Genomic DNA, 22,609 nt, shown 5'->3' with positions numbered 1-22,609 from the left:
GGCAGAGAAGGAGGCAATGTGTAGACAGAGCAGAGGTGGGGCCCCGAGCCAGGGAATGCCAGCCACCTCCAGAAGCAGAGCCAGGCAAGAACAGATTCTTCCCTGGAGCCATCAGAGGGGCCACAACACTGCCAACACCTTGACTGCGGGCTCCTGTCCTCCAGGGCTGTGGGAGGATACATTTCTGAGGTTTTAAGCTTCCCAGTTTGTGCTGATTTGTTACAGCAGCCCTAGAAAATGAATGCAATCAGTGAGCCATGAGCGTCCCTGGGTTATAAGCCCTGAGGGGACAGAAATGTGGTCACTCCGTGGGCAACATATGCAAATCCTCAGTAGATGCTTGCTCAATTAGAGAGGCACAGATTGCTGCCTTTCTGCTGCTCCAGTCTCTCTTTTCTTCTTTGACTGTCTCCCTCTTTACTTATCTGTCCTCTAGGGCATTTCACTGTCTGCTAATCACCCCCAGTATAAGCTTTAATCTTTCGTTTAATTGCTAGCTGAGTCCTTTCTTCATTGCCCAAAGGGGGTGGGCTACTGACTGATCACCCCGTGATGAAACGAGTTGCTCAGGATAAATGAGCTGTGTAGGATTCTGCAAGTTGGTGTTTCTTTTCTCTACTGAAATGGGATCTTTGGGGCAGCAGTCCTTTCCAGTTTTCCTGGGCCTTGTCTGGGGCAGATGTGTGTTTGAGATTGAATTCAGTAGAAATTGAATGTTCCAGAGCATGGAAGGCAGTGGTTGACATGATGGGTGCTCAGGACTTTTAACTTGACTTGCAAATAGAGCCTCCAAGCCTCCAGCTCTTAAAAACCTTTAATGTGCCCACTCTCCCAGCAGGAGGGAGAGTTTGAAAGTAGCCAATGGGGCTGTTTTTCAGGCTTTAATGCCTCATTGTGCTCAATACGTGGTCAAGTTATTCTGTGGAAGAAAATGTTTTAAAGACTTAAATGCAAAGGAACAATGAAATGGTCAGGGGCTGAGCAGGACTTTCACAGTCCGTAATGCAGGGAAAAACAATTTAGAGCTGTTCCCGCCCTAAATCTCAGCGGGGAGTAGCTAAAGACATTCATTCCTAAACCACCTTACACCAGTGGGATCCACAGTGCCCTGCCACGTGGCCACGTGATGCTGTCAGAGTGACCTTGAACGTGTTCTTTATCTCATGCATGTGTCACACTGCAGTGCAATTCTGTGGTTAAGCATCTCTATCTCTCCCAGTTGAATGTGGCAAGGTGAGAGGCGGAGACTGTCTTATTCATCTAGATATCCACAGGCCTAGCACAGGGCCTGCCACAGAGTCGGCCCCAATAAAGTGAGGGTTGAACAAACAAATGTTTACAACACGCAGGCAGAATTTCTTACTTTCCTGGAAGGAGGACAGGAACGATGGGTGAAAGCACAGCTTATATTTGAAACATGAGATTCCTGCAAATCGCAAAGGGTGCGTTGCACACTGATGAGGAAGCTATGGAATCTCCAAGCCCCTAAGGCAGCACAGGCTGAAGAGGTGCTTAGGGAGTGTCGTGTTAACATGACTCCTACCATTTTCATACATGTGTTACCAGTCCACAGTCTCTGGGTGATTCTCCTTTGCAACAGGCAACTGTTACAGGACAAGGTGTCCCATTTCAGATCTGAGTGGCTCAGGAGAGAATCACCCCACATACACACACCCATTTGCACACGCTCACTTTAACATTCAATAATTGGTGTGTTTCCTGCCTCCAGAACCCTCTGCCTGAGGGAGGGCGGCAGGAAGGTCAGAGTCAGAGGAGAAGTGATGATGGAAGCAGGGGTCAAAGGTTAAGAGGAAGATTAGAAGATGCCCTGCTGCTAACTTTGAGCATGGAGGAAAGGCACAAGGAGCCAAGAAATGCAGATGGCCCTGCGACAGCACAGCATCCCACTGCCCTGCTTGCTTGTGACATCAGCCCTTTGAGTGTTAGAAGGCAGCCCTCCCAGCCATCCCTTTTCAAGGCCATAGTGGAAGTTTATGAATTGATCTTGGCTAACAGGAAGAATTTCAGAAACAAGGGACAAGGCTAAGGGAAGAACCAAGATCAAGTCAGCAATTTGCAGGAAGGGGCTCTATTTTAATTATCTCTGAGTTACCCAGTGCATGGAATAAACCCTGAAATATTGGTGAGGCTTAATATTGAGTTAAAATGATGATCACCTCCCTTGTACTTGGTAGTCTACTCCTATTTATACAACCTAAGACTGCCCTAAGAAAAGGCAACCTCGCACTCATCTAAGACTTGTCTTTATCAAAAGTGGAGCCTCTGAACCAGGCCTCTCCCATCCTGTAATAACATTGTTCTCACAGAACACAGAGCCCTGGGCTGAATGGTACATACATTAACTCATTTAATCTACCCAACAACGCCACCAGATGAGTGCCATTATTAGCCGGGGCGGTTCCAGGGGAACCAGCCTGAGGCATGTGCCCCCTGGCCCCTGTGCTTGGGGAACAGGCACTTTGGTCTCTCCGCTGTCAGGCCATTTCCAGGAAGAGAGCATTGCAATCTGTAAAAGCAGCACCACCACGAGGCTGAAATGAATATGTGGGGAAGACAATTCCAAAAAAAATCAATGAAATTAGAAAATGTTCATACAGAGTAAGCCAGGCGCTATTGGATCTCTTCTCCATTCGTGCCGTAGCTAATAGTTACTGAGCACCTACCACGTCCCCAACTCTGCTGTTCAGGGGGATACAAGAGTGAACCAAATGTGCGTCATTTAGTTATTCCCCGAGTGGCACCCTGATGACCTGGAAGAGGAAATGCAGCTTTCCAAGGTGACATTTACTGTGGAGAGAAACGAACACGAGTGGGAACTACTGCAGTTTCCCATGGCACAGGTGGTCGGAGAGAAGCTGTTCAGGCGTCCAAGTCTCCCCCTTAGATCTCAATCCCAATGCGCTTAATTTCAGATTTTTGTGACCCTGATAAACCTCCTTGATCAAATTTTATTCTTCATAAAAGATCCATTTCCCCAGACTCATAAAGCAACTCCTCCTAATTCAGTGTTATTTTATAAATACTTTCATTGCTAGCATCAATCACAGGCAGCTGACTTCCCAGCCATAAAACAACAGCTTGCAACATCACCATATTACCCAATATGTATTTACTTATCAAGTTGAAGAACACATGTTTGCAAAATCAGCAACATTTCAGCTCTACTAGCAATTTGCCGGCACTTTCTTCCCATTGAAGGCAGTTTCGAGTCTCCAATGTGCCGTATTTCAGCATCCTGGCTCATTTGTATCTTGTTACTGTGGTAATCACCTGCCCCGCCACCCCCTCGTTGATCATGCTGTGACTTCAGGCAGGCTATTTACCTAACTGGTGCAGTTCTGGGTCATTGATCATCTGCCCCGAACTACAGCTCCCTAGGCTCCCCAGCATGGCTCAGAGATGCCCCAGACAAGTTCTAGTGGGTCAGAACAACGCTGCTCTTTAGCCAGTTGGCAGGGCGAGTTCTTAAAAATGAGCTATTCCACCTGAAAAATGCAATTTGAGATGCCATGACATGGGGTGTGCTTGAGAGAGTGGAAGAACAGGTATGTCGCTGGGCCACTTACCAGCGGGATAACCTGGTAAATTCCATCTCCATTGGCCTCAGCTTTTCTTCCCATAAAATAGGGCTAATGACACCTACCTCACAGGGGTTTGGGGAGGATTAAATGATTGTAATACCCCAAATCCAATGTGTGATGGTGGGAACCCTCAATACAGGTCAGTAGTGAAACTACTACTTACCTATGTAGTCTTCTAGTGCCCTCCTGAGTACCCGCTGAGCCACCTGCCCACAGTGATCCTGGGCAGGTTCTTTGACTTCTCTGAGCCTCTGGTTCTCCTTCTTTAAAGGTGGAAATGACCTAATTACCCTGGCAGGGCCACTATAAGGACTATTCCTGGCACATATTAGTTCCGCACATTCATTTCCCTCTCTGTGGAATTTCAGCAAAGGCCACCTCATTGGGCCCCTTATATTTTACATGCATCTTCAAACCAAGTTTACACAGTGGCAGATAATCAGCCCATTTTATAGGTGAGGAAACTGAGGCTGCATGAGCTTGTGTATATTGTTTAGATCACATAACCTGTAAGTAGAGGGTCAAAGCCTACCGCTGCCTGGCCCCTGTCTATTCCCAGGAATTCACTGTCCAGACTCCACACTAGATGAGCAGATTCAGGAGTATTTTTTATATGTGGTACATGATTCAAATGAGCAGCCAGGGTTGTAATGCATGGCCCCGTGCTACATTCCCTTAGTGTCTATGTGGTGTATGACCCACATCTGGTGGGACCCAGATTGGCAAGGGAAAAACTAGGCAGGAGATTGGCAAGGGAAAAACTAGGCAGGAGTGCATGGCTCATTAAAAATAAGAAGGTGGTGTGGAAAACAGCTAAAGCAAGCTCAGGAGCTGGGAGCCAGGACAAGTAAAGTGTGAGTGTGGGCAGGTCTCCCAGAGCAGCCACCACCTGAGCAGACCCTGTTTGACATAATGCTTGCTTCTCACCTAATGGTGGCAAAGCCATGAGGGAAGCCCAGAGTAGCAGCAGCAGCAAGGGCCGTAAGGGTGGAAATGAAGGCTTCTGCACTGTGGCTTGATTGGCAGCAGGCAGGATCACCGCCTCTAAGAGTCTTGGTGTCCCTGTGCACTCAGGCCTCTTGCAGGTCTGGCTCCTGGCTATTGACCAGGACCGGCTGCATGATTTGAGGGGCCCTTGCAGAATGAAAGTTCAGGGCCCCTTGTTCAATAGCTGTCAAGAGGGTGACGGCGGAGCACTGAACCAAGTAGGAGGCCCTTCTGAGCACAGCACTCCGGGCAACTGCGCAGATCACAGGCCCATGACACCGTCCTGCTCTTGAGCTGGCCTGGCCTCAGACACCAGATGTGGCCAATAGATTGCAGGACATAGAGACGTGTGTGTGCCCTTTCTGGCGGAAGCACTTAATGAGTCTGAGTCAGCTCCTGGCTTCAGAACCAACAACAATCGGGAAACCATGTGGTCCCAAAGACATGGCTACAGCAAGGGTCTGGATCGGAAGGGAACCCCAAAAATGGACTAAATCTGAGGGAAGGATTAATCTTATGTGTTAAGCCATTGAGATTTCAGGTTTGGTTTGTTATCCAGTCTAGCCTAGCCTAACCTACTCCATGTTTTAAATTGCAAAACTGCTTCACCGTTGCCCTTAAAATAGATATAAATGATAAGGACCATAGGCCTATTATTAAGATTTACCTAGGAATTAATACTTAATGCCAGCCAGACATTGATTATTCATCTGCCTCCTATTCCACCGTCATTACTTTAATCTATAATAGAAAAAATAAAAATATTCATTTTTATGCATTCACCTTATTCATTTATTTATTCACTCATGCATTCAGCAGATGTTTACTAAAATCTTACTACCCACAAAGCATTATCGCGCTTGATGATTTTAATGCTTTGAAAATACAAAATTTAATTAGAAAAATTAACTGATGTTAGTATTAACATATTATTACACATTATATACCATGTTGAATTTGCATAGTCCATGGAATTAATATTTGAGTCATTGTGTGGGTAATAAATAGAGAGGGACAGGATCTCTACCCTCAGTGAACTTCAAATCTAGAAGAGAGAGTTGTAAGAAGAGAGGCAAATGGTGGTTTTAGCTGTTCAAGTGCAGGATTTTAAAGGTGCCACCACTTTTAGGGACTCTGGTGTGAATGATTCTAAGATGGGTTGTGTCAGCCTGTGGGAATTTGGGGTGACATAATTCTCTGTTGTGCGGCTGCTCTGAGCATTGTATGGGCTTCAGCAGTACCCCTGGCCACCACCCACTAGATACCAGTATCACATACCCCACCCCAGTTGTGACAACCAAAGCATGTCTCCAGACATTGCCCAATGCTCTCTGGAGGGTAAAATCACCCTAATTGAGAAGTCACTGCTTTAAGGAGAAGTAGAATTATTTTTTAAAAATCTATTAAATTGATTCAACAAACCAACACCCTCCTGCCCTCACACACAGAATTTCCTTTTGTTGTTTCTAGAATTTTGTGGGAAAATATTTTCATATTTAAGAATTTCAGCCACTATAAGCTAATCCAACCCAAGGATTTCTTATTATTACTTTGGAATATTAGGGATAAAAATTTCAATTAAAATTGCTCTTTTGAAATGTTTTAGATCAGCTAATTCAGCATAGAGTATCCCGTGTCCTTTCAAAGAGCTGCACAGAAAGAAATGGTAGAGAAAAAGATTAATGGAATTTTTAATAGGTTTAAACATTATTACCTTAAATTTCTAGATGAAATGAAGAAATGGGGGCAATAAAGTGCATCATGATAGGAGGGACCCACATTTTAGCCAGGTGTTTGTTACCTCATATCTCAAACACAGGTATCTCTCCTAAAGCCTGGCCTGCTGCCGCTTAATTAAACAGTAGCTCGCCAGGAAAGTAGGGCACAGGCACTGTGAAGAGTGAACGATGAGCAGGAGCAACTGAAGGATTGAAATAATCATAAGGCGGCTCTGTCACCACCATCTCTTCATCAGTATAAAAATAAACAACCTTTGAAAACAGATGGAGACAACCATTGCTCAACTTGTCATAACTTATTACATATTTGCCTGTCAATTTGTACTTAAAAAACCAAGTAGCTCAAGGGAGGTAAGGCAAATTGGAGAGGAGAAGTCTATTGCATTTCAAATCAAACCCGCGGTAATTGCAGCTGTACACAGGCGCTCATGGCTGCGATTAAAGGAAGTGAGCAATTCTCTCCAAATTTAAGGCAGTCTTATTTTTAAGAACAGAGTTGTCTCCCTATTTGAAGCTACTTACTCAACTCCAATCTGTATCAGGGATATATTCCTTGTTCCAGTTTGATTCAGTGTTGTTAAAAAAAATCCCTTAGGCAATTGAAATACTCAGTGGCCAACATATTGCATTTAGTGGTGATTAAGTGGTGACATCATTAGTGGCCCCCAAAGCCCAACATTTGGGAAACAGGTCGCATTTTATGCTCATCATTTTTTTACCTGTACCTGTTCCTTTTTGTTTTAATCCACCCCCTGATTGTGCTGTACTTTTTAGTTATTTGAAATGGCAACTATTACATAAACAATAAACTACTTTTTAATTACTGCAATAGTTTATAGCTTGTTTGTGAAGATTAACTTACTAACACTTCTTTACCAGTTACCTATTGCTGTATAATGAAACATAGCAAAACTTAGTGGCTTAAAACAATAGCCATTTCTTCACTTGTAATTTTGCAATTTGGGATGAGTTCAGCTGGGAGCTTCTTGTGCTGGTCTTGAGGTTGCCCACATGGTTCCGTTTTCTGGAAGCTCAACTGGAGCTGAGCTTCCGAGATGGCCTCAACTTCCATGTCTGATGGTTGTAGGGGTGTCAGCCAGGGAACATTAGTTCCCAGACACATGGCCCCGCCAGTGGAAGAGCACAGGTATCTCTAGATGGCGGTGGGTTCCAGGAGGACAGACTCCAATGCACAAGCATTTTCAAGCCTCTCTGTATAATGTCTCCATGTGTCCCATTGGCCAAAGGAAGTGACATGGCTAAGGCCACTGTGTGGGAAGGGACAATACAGGAGTGTAGTCATGAGGAAGTGGGATTTGCTGGGGCCACTAATGGGACAAACTTCTCTGTTGATAGAAAGATTGTTTCTGGATTCAAGACATCTTAGGTGAGTAGAAACTAATTTGAATATTTGAACATACATGAGGAATTGACTGGATATTTATACTTTGTCTAAATTAGCATCATTTACTTTTAGGCTAAAGCAACAAAATTTACTTTCGAGTATTAATTCATTTTCTTACATATTTGCTTTTTGCCTTTATCAGAGATTAGTCATGACCACATGGAATAGCAAATCCAAAATGACACTAGCTCAAACAAGATTGGCTGTTACTTTTCCGACTTTATTTCTTGCTCATGTAAACAAAACTGGAGGGAGGCATGTCAGGCTTCCCTTGAAGCTCCACGGTCATCAAAGACTCAGGGATTCAGACTCCTGTCTCTCTGCTTTACCTTCCCATCATGTGGTTCCCATTAAAAGGGCCACCTCATGGTCCAACATGGCTGCCGGAGCTGTAGCCATCACATTGTACACCAGGTAGCAGGAAGTATGGGGGTGTTATAAAAGCACATACCCTACCTCTTGGTTAATCCCTTTATAATGAACCTTCCCAGGAGTCTCACACCCAATACTTCTAATGATATCCATTGTCTAAACCTTAGTCTAAGGCCATAATAACTGCCAGAGAAGCTGGGACAGCTAGTATCTCAGATAGTCAACAAATGTGGACAGTTAAAATCAGGCTTATGTTTCTAAGGAAGAAAGGAAAATTGGGGACTAGGTAGCAACTCACAGTCTGGGCCATAGTCCCTTTAGCAAAGTAGGGTTCAAGTGTTGGCTCATTGGGTAACTAGCTCTGTGGCCTTCTTAGTCTTCATTTTCTCACCTGTACAATGGGCTTTACACTATAACATACCTCCTGGGGTTACTATAGGATCAAATAAGTTAAAGCAAGAAACATGTGTTGCATATTTATATAATTATATCTCTAGTGCTTCCTACTTGGCTGCCTCCGAGAACCACATAAGGGAACTTGGCTGTTTCAAAAGGGAGGTGAAAGGAAGAAGGGTGAACTGTTTAGACTGGATGTGCCATTTTTTAACATTGTGATCTAGCACCAGAGTACACATTAGTTCATGTCTTCGGGGAAAATAATGGGCTCTACTGACATTCAAAGTCAAAAGTTGAACTGGACCAAAGTCCACCATAACCTGCTTTGCTTGGCTTTCTTAGTTTAACTCAATGATCTTTTATTTTTTTAAATTTGAACTAGTGTTCAGCATGTAATCATTTTCACAGCTTATACAAAAATCCAAATTCCCATCTTTTCTTGAAAAATCTAAAGGTCTGGCTCCTCCAGACTTGCATTTCAGAAATGCAGCAATTATCTTGAACTAAAAGGTAACTGCCCCCTTAGGTAAGACATACATCCTCCAGTTTGCCATAGTCCCCACCACTCCTAACTGCATTGAAATCACTTCACTCATGTAAATTACTTGTGTGGGCATTTGAGCATCTCATTCATGGGCCAACTCCCATTATCCCATGTTGGGAATGGGGCCAAAGAGTCACACCAGTGGGTCTGGACTACTGTCAAAGTCATTGACATTTTCATCAAAGCTCACATTATCAAGAACTTTCTGGGTCTAATGCACAGCCTGACCACCAGATGAAAAATGTGAAAGAATCTTTGTCCTGGTGAATAACAATCCCTAGATAATCGGGGGTAGAGGGAAATGTCCCCAAAGGAGCAATGATGACAAAGCTACACCTCCAAGGCTTTGCTTTAAGTCTAATCCTGCTTTCCTCCTTCCCTCCTCCTCAGTCAGAGTAGAAGCACTTCTCTCTGCCCTCTGAGGATCCAGACAGGGCTTTCTTTAACAGCCTCCACACCCTGAGCAGAGAGAGCCAACCTCTGTCTCCCACCCCGCTTGCTAGGAGAGTGTCATGGAGATAAGCAGAAAAACTTAAAGTGAATTATGAGGATTGGCTTCCAGTTGGACACTCCCTCAAATGAAGATAAAGCAGGTCTGAAATGCTAATGTAGGTCAGTGGGAAAATAAGACATTATTTACGATTCATTCCATGGGTGACTTCTCGCGAATGCACACACTGCAGAATGTGGGCTGCCTGTGGATAGCTATCGGATTGGTTTGGTTATCTTTTGTCAACTAATCATTTGACAGTTTTCCTATTAATTCCTGTATACAGAAACACTGATAAGATCCGGGGGAAGCTGGTTCATGCATGTGTGCCCGCAACCGAAGTTTCTAGGCTTATCTAAGGGAAGAAAGGAATTGTTTCCTCATGAGATTTTAATTAATTCTTGCTCCTATTGTGTGAGTCTTAGAACTGGTATGAGTTGAACTCTTAAGTGGTTAGGTCTTACATGATATTTTGCTCACCATCAGTGCACACAGCAATGGGTCCTCCCCTGAATTGAGTTGCAAATTGTGGTAGTCAATAAAAATAACAATAAAACTTACATCTCTTGAATATTTACCATTGTCTAGGCATTGGACTTTATGTTCATTAATTTATACTTTCTAAATGAAGACAAAAATATCACCCCCAAGGGAGAGAAAATTGGTGTTTGGGGAACATGAAAAAGATGACATATTACAATGGTTTGTGGCTCTTCAAAGGGCCATAGGACATAAATAGATATACAGTATATCTATTGCAGGGAGTGGCAAGTAGGGAAAAAGACCTTACAAGACTCGGTGGTTTGATGATAAAGAAATAAAGGTTGAGAAACACTCCTTTAATTCATTCAGTGCCCACAACAACCTATTAAGGGAGATGCTATGTTGTAAATGAAAATGTTGTGGTTTAGTGAAGTAAAGGAATTTGTCCAAGGATGCCCAGCTGCTAAATGGTGAGGCCAGGATTTTAAATGAGACAGCCCACATTCTAACAGTGCCTCTTACACTGTTCTGCCTTGAATTTGCCCACCTAGATCTCTCTCTTCACTATAAGGACTATTAGGAGAGAACTGGGTTGTGCCCACCTGCTCAGTCAGAAAGCAACCCCAGATTGGTGTGACTGGTGAGGAGTTGAATGAATGGCTATGTTCTATGCCCTTGGCCTTAAAAGTTAAGGCCCAACAGTTCTGTCTGTGTTCTGATGTTCATGGAAATGAAATATGTCTATATATAGGAGGAAACTTGGCCTGTAGGGTGACAGACTCATTCTGGTCTGCAGAGGATGGTTCTGGAATCCCCTCAGTCCTGGGCAAACTGGCTGGTTTGTCATCACACGTCTAGAAGATTGGAATCAAGGTGCCCAGACCCCCCCTCAACCCAAAGGATCCTCAAGAGAAATTTGGTGTTAAATTACCATCAGTCCAACTAGATATATCCCAAGATGCTTCTATGTGCCTCTCACCTGGCTGAACAAGGTGCCGATAGTCTACGGGCTTTCTTCTGATATGAGATAAATAAACACACAAGGAGTAAGTTATGGAATGCAGTATCCACAGTCACATTCTCTTTTTAGCTACCTTTGAGGCACATCTCTTAGATAATTCAGTCACAGTCAGTGTTTGGGTGGCTTGAAAACACCCTACCTGCGCTCACAAATTTGATGTTTTATGGCGATGTGCCATTATGTTACATCCAAAGAGCTCACTCGGTGGCATCTTCCATCTCTGCTCATATTGGATTTTGTAGTACGCATCTCCCCGGAAAGATACATTTGCCCCAACTGTGCCATCAGAATCCAGTGCCAAATATGGACCTGAACATCCTTGTCTCAATATATTCTTTTATTGCGAGAGTATGGTTTTGAAAAAAAAAAGAGTCTGACACTTTTGATCAGAAAATGTTTTAGGAGGAAGTCAAAGAAATTTCAAGAACAGAGTAATTCCATCACCTGAGCCTCCCCTTGAGGCTGGCTGAGCTCTCATGGAGGTTGAATAGCCCCTCACCTTCAGATCTACACTCCGCTTCTCAAAGGCGACTGTGCTAGAAGTCACAGGGACGCGACACTTCAACTTCAGACACCGGCTTTCAGGGTCATGATACTGAGAAGCTCTTTCCTTTAACCACAGAATACAGTCAGAGGAAGGGGCTATCAGGCCACGACAAACCCATCATAGTTGTTTATCAGCCTGTCATGTTGGCGCTAGTGTCCTGCATCAAAAGAAAATGATGGCCCGACCCGAGGCTTGCAACCAGCGGCTTGTCACGCTTTTAGTTTGCTCTGGAGGGGGCACTGCTCGCTTATGTGGCTCTGGCTCTGGGGGTGACAGGATGGCCATCATTTATTTTGACACTCAGGAGAATGTGGTGCTAGGGGAGAAGACGGAGGTGTACTGTGAGGGGGACCCACACCCATGTCTATCATATAAGTATCATTTCTCTGCCACTGGGAAGTCGGCATAGGCACGAGATAAGCACTGGTGCAAGGCTGCTGGGCTGGTGGAAATGAATGGGCCCTTTTCCTTAGAGTCCAGGAGTGGGACTTAGGCAAGGGGTCCGGTGCAGATGCCACCCATAGGCAATGGAACAGCTGTCCTGATGCTTACCTTCTGAGCATCGCCCTGGGCTTGGAATTGGTGAATGGCTGCTGACTCCATTTCCTCCAAGGGCCTCCAAGGGGCAAAAAGGAGCTCAGAGGTGGCAGTGAAGCATGTCTGGCTGTGAAAGATGCCCAGACAGCACTGTCCACTCTTTTTAGTGGGCAAGTTATCCACAATTCTGGTCAGTGTGGAATAAGGCAAAGCCACAGTGAATTATGAGAATGCAGTTCTACTCAGACAACATCGAGAGAGGACCTACTATGTGTCAGACAGTAGCTTATCACAATGGACAAAACACACTCTGTACCCTCCAACAGCTCAAATTTTGGACTGTGTGGCCCATTACAGAAAGATGTTCTTTAAATAAAGAGGTTCATCGACAGAGAAGTTTGGGAAATGCTGCCAGTTCTGCTCTTGGGGATTTTCAATATGCGTTTGCTTATTAAGGGCACTAAAAAGTCCTCCGAGAGGGAAAACCTGCTTAAGTGGGGTTACCGCATATTTCCCCAATTTGTTTCTCTACTGAGCCCATGGAACCAGAGTCCTTGCACCCAATTTAGGAAAAGCAAGATGAGAAGGTATACCCAGCCATTGTAGAGCCTGGAAGCATGAACATCATGACCCGCCCCCAGGCCCTGGGGCAGGGCTGGCAAGAGCAGGATATTGGAGCCACCAAAAGGACTGGGACTCAGGCAGGAGCCTTGGTCCTCCAGGGAGACTAGAGCACCACCAGGAGCAGCCGTGTAGACTACTGTGAGTGTGTGTGTGTGCGCGAGTGTGCGTGCGTGTGTGTGTGTGTGGGGGGGGGGTTATAGAGTTGTGATCTCCATAGTAAAAAGCCAAATCTAGACACTGAGACCATGGGCGAGATGAAAGAGAGACAATGAGGTGGGGACACTGAGATACAATGAAGAACACCAGGACTCACCATACGGTACCCAGTTCTAGGTTCTGTGGACAATTTAATCGTGAGCACCTTTGTCTGAGGCCTTTGCCTGCTCTGCCGATTTGATAATAAAAGGCATCTTCCTAGAACACTAATGCACCAGGCACGGTACCAAGTTCTCTAATATGTTAGCCCATTAAATCTTTACAATAGCTAAGAAAAAAGTGTTACTAATATCCTCATGTCGTAAATGGGAAAGTGGGGCTGAGGGAGGGTTGAGTAATCTGCCTAAATTCACGTAGTAAAGGCCTGAACCTGGATGACCCACCCTTGGTCCCTCGAGTTGTTTTCTTCAATGCCACAGAGCCATTTACATGGCATAGGCACTGTTCAGTCTCCATAGAGGTGGCCTCAGAAGTAAATCCAAGTAGATTCACGTCTGGGTGGAGACAAAGGCAGGGCTTAAGACCAAGTTCACTTGCTCTCTATAATTCATTAAAATATAAAACATTTCGCCCTAGCCAGTTTGGCTCAGTGGATAGAGTGTCAGCCGAGGACTGGAGGATCCCGGGTTCAATTCCAGTCAAGGGCATGTACCTTAGTTGCAGGTTCGATTCCCGGTCCTGGTCAGGGCTCAAGCAGGAGACAGCCAATTGATGTGTCTCTCTCACATCAATGTTTCTCTCTCTGTCTCTTCCCCTCCCTTCCACTGTCTCTAAAAATCAATGGAAAAATATCCTCGGAGAAGGATTAACAGAGAAAAATAATAATTAAAAAAAAATAAAACATTTCTGTGTAACCTTGGGGACATTCCAGGGCAACCTTTTATTATATCATGTTTTCAAATCTGTAAAAAAAAAAAAAATTAAAAATTAATTTCCTGGTGAAAACTGAAAATTCATCAACCAGAGAGGCTTTTTTTTCTTCCTCTAATTATTTTAATGCAAACCATGACAGTTGAAAGCCATGATGACTTCATTTTTACACTCTTTTGCTTCTTTGTCTCTGACTTCAATTAAAGGCAGATGAAATAGGACACGGATTCCATCAACCAAGCATTCATTAGGCATTAACAGGGTGCAAGGCCCTGGGTCGGTGGTCGGCAAACTGCGGCTCACGAGCCACATGCGGCTCTTTGGCCCCTTGAGTGTGGCTCTTCCTAAGCCTTAGGAGTACCCTAATTAAGTTAATAACAATGTACCTACCTATATAGTTTAATTTTAAAAAATTTGGCTCTCAAAAGAAATTTCAATCATTGTACTGTTGATATTTGGCTCTGTTGACTAATGAGTTTGCCGACCACTGCCCTGGGTCGTGCATACTTAACCAGAGGCTGCTGGGTGTGTACTTGATGGGCTTGAGGCCTCCTTCCATGCCTTTGGCCACCAAGACCTCAGTCAGCACGTCCCTGGGTGAGATGGTGGGCCTGCAAGCTGCCTCTGTTTCTTACGGCAGTTCCCCTGAAGGCCTGTTTCCTAGACCAGGAAGGCAAGTCCGTGTCACTCTCCCCGTTAAGCTGATGGACTAGGAGTGGCCGCTGGACCACAGGGTTGAAAAAGAGCCCTGATCTGCCTGGCTGGTGTGGTTCAGTGATTGAGCGTCGACCTATGAACCAGGAGGTCATGGTTCGATTCCCAGTCAGGTCACATGCCTGGGTTGCAGACTCGATCCCCGGTGTGGGGCATGCAGGAGGCAGCCGATCCATGATTCTCTCTCATCGTGGATGTTTCTCTCTCTCTCCCTCTCCCTCCCTCTCTGAAGTCAATAAAAACATATTTTAAAAAAATTAAAAAGAGACCTGATCCCACAGTGAGACTCACTGGAAACAGTGCCAGCTGGTCTGCTGATATCTTCCCAAGGCCAGGGGCAAGGGAAGGGGGCCGCACACATTGTGGATTTTCTCTTCTGGCACTCAACCCTGCAGACTTCCCAGGGACAGTTTCACAAAGGAACCAAGAAGGGCAGGAAATGGGCCGTGATGCATCCGCCATTAGGGCAAGATTCGTGGAATTAGCTGAGACTGCTCCACAAATTGATCCAACCTGAGGGTGGTCAGAGTCCCCCTTGTTTGCCTGATCCATCGGACCTAGTGGCTGATCATCTGATTCCGATCGTGGGGAAAATAAACTGCCACTGCTGGTTTGAGAGGCACTGTTGTGTAAGTGAAAGGAATATCAGATGGTGGCTGAGCTGGGTGAATTCTATGCTTCCCTTAAGCTTCAGTGTTTTCTGTATGTGCACATTCCTGCTAGGAACAACAGGTCTATCGTCTGGGTCTCTTACCAGTTAGCTCACGCTCTGTGGGTCCAGAAGCATTCAAAATCGGGAGGTGGGGCTCCATATTCATAGAAGAGCAAACTGCCATGAACAATTATGGTTGGGCAGCTTACCCTGAGCTCTGATGGCTCACAATCGCCAGGATCATCAGGAAAACATGCCCGATTCTGCTCTAGACTGTGCTTCCATAAGTACTTATAATTACGATCCTTTTAAATTAAATTTTAATTGCAAAAGCAATATATTCTCCATGTGAAAAAGACCAAAACATTACAGACTGAGCCAAATCTTTCCTTATCACTATACCTGACCCCAGTTCCCTCTCCTTTCCCAAAGTTAACCGCCATAACTCATGTGAAATTCACCGTAATAGACCTTCTGTGCACTTACACCAGGGGTCCTCAAACTACAGCCCGCAGGCCACATGCAAATACAAATATTGTTTTTGTTTTTTTACTTCAAAATAAGATATGTGCAGTGTGCATAGGAATTTGTTCATAGTTTTTTTTTTAAACTATAGTCCGGCCCTCCAACGGTCTGAGGGACAGAGAACTGGCCCCCTGTTTAAAAAGTTTGAGGACCCCTGACTTACACACATAAACTGTGCCTGCAACATAGATGCACAAAGTATTGTGGAAATTTCTGTGTGTAGGCAGGTTCAAAAAAATGATACCACGCTATGGGTAACCTTCTTCAGCCTGATAGTTTTCACTTAATACTCCATCGTGGAGAGCCCTCGTGTTCGAAGACATTAGATCTACAACCTTTTTCAACAGCTGCAAAACATTTCTTAGTGTGGATGATGCCATCGCTCTAGTCATTCCTCTGTGCTGAGCAGTTAGGTTGTTTCCCAGTGTTTCCGCAGATGGATAATCTTTCCCTGAACACCTTGAAAAACACCCCTCATGCGAGTGTTTCTCCAGGATAGGTGCCAAGAGGGTGAATGATTTTTTTTTACTAGTTGCTGCTCAGTTGTCCTTGAAAGTGACTATAACTAATTCCCCTTCACACCAGTTGTGTGTGAGCAAGACCCCATATCTGATACCCTTCTCACCCCTTGGCATATCAAATAGTCCTCATGTCACCCTCGTCTTTATAGTGTCTTTATATCTAAAGTGCCCAAGACAGTGTGGCTGACACACAGACGGTGAGCCACTAACATTGGCTCACATTCCTTTAGCTGGAATATCCTTTCCCATTGCGGTTCCCCCTCCCCTCACCTCCACCTGCTCACCCCCAGGCATCTGCACAGGGGCCTCTCCTGAGCTCCGGGTTAGGTGAGGTTGTTCTGAGTCCAGCAATGCCCTCTCTCACTGCAGTCGATGAGCTGTATTACTTTTACATTTTCATGTGCCATCTCTCCTACTAACCGCTGACCTGCTAGACACCATGGAATGGGCCTTTTTGCCTCTCTGTTTCCCCAACACCTGGCCCTGGACCCCACGCCTAGTCGGCCTTCAATAAAAGATTTAAAATGAAGGCCATTGTCACGGAGCCACATCCTCAACAGAATGAAAGCCCGTGAAAATGAACAGTGTATCGGCAGAAGGAGAAATTAAGCTGTCAATCTGCTGAACAGCAAAGATTTCTGTATTTCAGGTCTTTTAACGTGATGGAGCGGGAGGGAGGGGACTAAAGGTAAAACATAACAGAGCTGGAGAAAGGCTGTCCATTTTTAATCTGGAAAGCAATTAGCATGTCACTTCATTGCCATTGCCTGGGTGGGGGACAGGGCCTCTGCCTGTCGCTGTCTCCGAGTGACCATCTGCTGTCCTTCTGTCCTGCCCACTCAGGGACCACAGTGATGCGGATGACAGCCTTCGACGCGGACGACCCGGCCACAGATAACGCCCTCCTGAGGTATAATATCCGCCAGCAGACGCCTGACAAGCCGTCTCCCAACATGTTCTACATCGATCCTGAAAAAGGAGACATCGTCACCGTGGTGTCACCGGCACTGCTGGACCGGGAGGTGAGCTGAAAGGCACACATCTTCTTCAAGTGTGGCTGTCACGTGAGGGAAGATGCGGGGCTTTATGCCATAAAGGTGGAAATGAGATATTTACACAGGGCGGCGTGGGAAAACCTATAAAGGGAAATGGGGTATTATATGAACCCAAAACACACACTGTCAGCTCGAATTATTTGAGTTCGTTTAAACTGATGCCTCTGTGTCCTCAGCAACCACTTACTCTGAGCCCTGGTGATCATGGACCCCAAACCTCACCTCTCTGCCATGAGGGTGAGGGAGGGGGAGGGAGGAAAGACGGGGAGGGGGAGCTTTGTCCAAGATCAGTGATGGTCTCCCGTCACAGCAGGTGGCTTCGCCCTCGTTGCTCCCTCACACCCTCTGCTGCGCACACTTTCCCCGGGGCCGCCTTTCCTTCGGTCTCCGCTTGTCCCCCTTGAGGTTGTCCCTGCGACACCTCATCGGCTTCTGGGTCAGATGTCACAGACAGGTGGCACATGGACCTCACCGGTCCGTGCTCTTGCTCTGGTTTATCCCAGGGTGTTTTAAACTTTTCACCTTAGTTGCCATGTCAAAGTATTTAGATTTTATGTTTCTTTTTAAAAACTCCAACTTCTGGCCTTTCTGGAAGTCAGAAATTCTGGAAATTTGGGGCCCGGTTTCCGCATGTGGATACTTGGTAACATCAGATGTAAGGGTTACATGGCAGCTGCCCCAGTCAGGTGGGCCGTGTGCTTCTGCTCAGGTATGAGCCCTCCTCCGTGTGTCCCCTGGCCCTGCCCTTCCTCCTGAGCCCCAGGTCACTGCAGACTACCCTCAGCGGAAAAGCCTCTCGACACTTCCAACACAGAGTACCAAACCTTGGGGGTTCCCACCCACCCATTTACCCAACAGCCCCTCTGCCCAGCCCAAATCTGCCCTCCACCACCACCCTGGCATTTCTTGCTCCCGACCTGGCATCACCCCACAAGCATGAGTAGCGACCTGGACCTTCTACAAGTACCCTGCCTTGCAGTCACCGCTGGGTTTCCCTAATGGGTTCCATGCATATTCCCCTTGGTGTTTCTGATTAAACAGATCTTGGGTCGGAAATGCCTTCTCCTCTCCTTTCTGCTTCCCCTGCTATATCACAAGTACTGGTTGCACACACCTCCTCAGAGAAGCCGTCCTCCTCCACCTGAGTCTTCCACGGGTTCTTTCTCTAATCTCGGCCTGTGCTCGCCCGTGGCCATCACATGGCGTTTTCCATAAGCTCCTTTAAGTTGTCATTTGTCTCCTTAAAGAATATCCCCTTCTTCTTTGTCTAGACCTGTGTTGTCCAATGTGGTACCCACTAGTCACATGTAATTATTTAAGTCTAATTTTCAGCAATTGAAATTAAATGTAAAAAGGTTCTCAGTCAGACTAGGCAGGTGTCAAGTACTCAGCAGCTTCATGTGGCCAGTGGTACTGTATTGGCCAGAACAGACGTAGAATATCACCATCAACATAGACAGTCCTGCAGGCAAGGCTGGCCTAGGCTGTAAAGTACTTGAGAATAGAGACTGTGATCACAGGCGTGTGGGTATCCCCATGGCCTGGCATAGTTTGAGCACTCCTAAAAAATTCTAAATATATGGGCTTTGGTGTATAGACAAGAATGAATGGAAAGGAGGCTAAGATTTTTACACTTCAGAGTGGGAAACAGTAGCTAGAAATGGGAAATTATTGCCAATGAGGGTGAGAATGAAATTTGCATAGAAACTATGGTTGTCACTTGAAAAAAGGTGATTGTTTCCATTTAAAAATAGAAAAGCAGGGGAAAAAAAGAACAGACTGAGTCAATTTCCTTCATTTTCTCTCCTATTCTCTTTTCAACCCTCCCTAGTATGTGGCTGCCTGACTGCCATACTATCTTCTTTGGAGGCAAGTAATTACTTTCCAACTCTATCATCCACCCAGGACGCCTGTGCGTACACACACACACACACACACACACACACACACACACACAACGCAGTGATTTTTCCATCTCAGTTCTCCTTTTACTGATAGAAAAGGTTTTGTCTCTATTTATAAATCAAAGTGATAACATAGTGGATTATTCCATTTTTTAAGGTTTGTTTGGCGACAGATGTGTTTCAAGCTCATTATCTTTTCATGTGGGTTTTGGCTAAGTTGCAATGAGTGTATAATTATGGGAGTTGAATTAAGCACTTCTAGCCACATACATAAACAGCTCCAAAAAAAAAAAGCGACCAACACAATTTCACTGAAATTGGAAAATCAATGGAAATGAGTGAAGAATGTCACTTTTCTGTGAAGGTTCCCAGAGTTCAGTGCTGACCCAGCAGCATCCTCAAAGGAAGCGTCCTGGGCGTAGGCAAGCGTCGCCTGTGTACTTGTGCCGCTGTAGCTACTTGTCGGCAAGCTGCTGAAGGATGAAATGAGACTCCGAGTCACTCATCTTTAAAGGGACAGAACTCACACAGCAGACAGACCTCTAGTTGGGGTTGCCCACAGTTTGCAATGTTTTCGTCTCACTGCCCTCCTGTACGTATGGCAGGTTCCCTCAGCAGGACTGGCAATTACTTTTCATTATTTCTGGACACCTTCCGAGTAAGCTCCTGTCTTAGGTGTGGTTTTAAACGTCTACTTTGGGACCATCTGGGCAGAATGTTTAACACAGATTAATGTCAAGAAAATATCCCATTGAGGGAGCCCAATGAACTTTGCATGATTCCAAGTGGTTTTAGGTTTAGTCACCCTGTCTTCACTCACGGTACCTCAAATAGTATATTTGGGGGTTGGATGCTGTGAGTGTAAACAAACAGGTCAGGGACCCCTGGGGAGCCAGGGCCCCTGAGGTTGTACAAGCAGTTTGCTCCCCTCCGGCCCCCACCTTGGTGGGAGTGGAGGCTCTGGAAACACACCGGCTGGTTGACATGCACTCAAATGATATGATATAAATTTTTCATTTTGATTTTCCATTAGAACCTTTCCTTTTATGAGTACTCCAAGGAGTCGGCATGCACTGTTTTCTGAGAACTTGCCTGTTTACCTTCCCTGCCTTTCACGTTTTTAATTTGTAATAAAACTTGTCAATGAGGGCAGTCAAGGACACCAGTAAATAATCATTTTTAAAATTTATTTTTCAGTTATAGTTGACATATCATATTGTATTCAGGTGTACAACATAGAGATTGGACAGTTATATACCTTATGAAGTGATCACCCTGATAAGTCTCATACCCACCTGACAGCACACATACTAGTATTTATTACAGTGTTATTGACTATATTCCCTAGGCTGTACTTTATATCCCACCACTTTATTTATAACTGGCAAGTTGTACTTCTTAATCCCTTTCACCTTTTTTTGCTCATACCCCTTCCCACCTGGCAACCATCATTTTGTTGTCTGTATCTGGGAGTTTGTTTCTGTTTTGTTCTTTTGTTTGTTTTGTTCTTTAGATTCCACCTATAAGCGAAATCATATGGTATTTGTCTTTCTCTGTCTGACTTATTTCACTTAGCATAACACCCTCTAGGTCATCCATGTTGTTCCAAATGGCAAGATTTCTTTTTCACAACTGAGTAATATTCCATTGTGTCTGTGTGTGAGTGTATCACTTCTTTACCCATTTATCTATTGATGGACATTGAGGTTGCTTTAATGTCTTGGCTATTATAACTAATGCTGCAGTGAACATAGGGGTGCCTATATCTTTTTGCATTAGTGTTTTTCATTTATTTGAATAAATACCCAGAAGTGGAATTCCGGGTCATATGGTAGTCCTGTTTTTAATTTTTTGAGGAACCTCCATACTGTTTCCCATTGTGGCAACATGTTACCATTGTTATTGTTGTCCTCTCTTCTTCCAACCCTCACTCCCCAGGATGTTCCAAGTGGGGCCAGCTGAGGCAGGCACCCTCACGGAACTGCTCCTTCCACATTTCCAGGAGAAAGGGCTTTTATCTGGCTTGTTCCCTGACATATCCCCAGTCCTTACACATGTGAGATGCTCAAAACTATTGTGTTGAGGGATGGAAAGAAGGATGTGAGGAAGAGAGTGGCAGGCAGCATGGAGTTTATGCCATATCTGTGTGCATAGGCTGCTGTCCGGCAGGATAACGAGGGTCCAGGTCAGCTGATGCTGCTTCTCTCTTAATTTCCTGGTATGTTTCGGGTGGTGCAGCCTCTGGACCCAGTGCGAATTCAGGGGCAAGACCACACTCTCTCACCCACTCTGAGCAATGGGAAAATGCTGGAAGGCAGCCCACCTTCTGAGTACCCATAACTGACCCCCCTCTACCTTCTAACCACAGTCATCAGCTGACCTGGCTGCCCATTTGACAGGCCAGCATTGCCCAGCAGCTGCCATCCAGTGAGTGGACTGAGAAGTGAGCTCTCCTTGAGATGTCCCTCCTCCACTGAGCAGTGACCTTGGGGAGAACAGGAGGACTCTGTGGAAAGTGATAGGGACAGTGGAAGTGACAATGGAAGGAAGGAAGGGAGGAAGGAAGGAAGGAAGGAAGGAAGGAAGGAAGGAAGGAAGGAAGGAAGGAAGGAAGGAAGGAAGGAAGGACAGATGAGCAAATATCTAACAGATTGTCTGAGAACTTACTGCAAGACCCACATTCTAGCATGGGCATGTAAACAGAGGAAATTATTTTATTGAGTTGAGAGCTTGGTCGTGTCCTTGTGTACTCATCCAGTAATCGAATTTTTTCACCTTACACCTACCTTGTGTCAGGAACTGCGCTAGGCTCTAAAAACTACCATAGAATGAGATGAGCATGAAGATCTGTGTCTCTTGCTTAAATGTTTGGCGAAACATTTGGAGAAAGTAAGAGCCATATATCTTACTAAACAAAATTGGGTTCATTTGGGGCACCGTTTCATTCTTTTCTATAAGCATACTCAGCCCCTCATTCTGACGGCTCTGTCTATGGTTTTAAACTATGTCTCTCTGCACTACAAAATAAAATCAGATAAAGGCCTCTAACGTTTGATAAATGGCTTTATTTAGTCTGTCGTCTTAGCTGCTAAAACAGAAATTCTTCAGCTAAAATCTGCCAACTTTTTAAACATAGTCACAATTTGCAGCCACGCAGAGTAACTAATGGTCAGTTTTGAGTGTTTTTTTCTTCTTCTGTTTCTTTCATTTTTCTTTTTGCAAATGGAAACAGTTTCTAAGAGGCCCTTAAAATTCCATCTTAACACTTGAACTGTGAGAGTACCATTAGTCTTTTTTAAGGCATTCGAACTGAGCACTTTGTTATCTTTGTTTGAATTCACCTTTATCTTACTATGTGATATCTTCCAAATAATCTAAGGAAAGTGATAGCCTACCCATAAAAAT

General features: G+C 45.0%; 1 protein-coding gene across 1 annotated transcript in view; it reads left to right on the top strand.

Moving 5' to 3' along the window:
* Positions 1-22,609, top strand: part of CDH13 (cadherin 13) — a 990,542-nt gene that overhangs the window by 734,336 nt on the left and 233,597 nt on the right. The window contains exon 7 of the mRNA XM_006087037.3: positions 17,089-17,267. Coding sequence (XP_006087099.1) covers positions 17,089-17,267 — 179 coding nt within the window. The remainder of the gene's footprint in view (positions 1-17,088; positions 17,268-22,609) is intronic.

This window comes from Myotis lucifugus, unplaced genomic scaffold, assembly GCF_000147115.1.
Source record: "Myotis lucifugus unplaced genomic scaffold, Myoluc2.0 scaffold_35, whole genome shotgun sequence".
Lineage (NCBI taxonomy): Eukaryota > Metazoa > Chordata > Mammalia > Chiroptera > Vespertilionidae > Myotis > Myotis lucifugus.
This window is presented reverse-complemented; position numbering and strand designations above follow the sequence as displayed.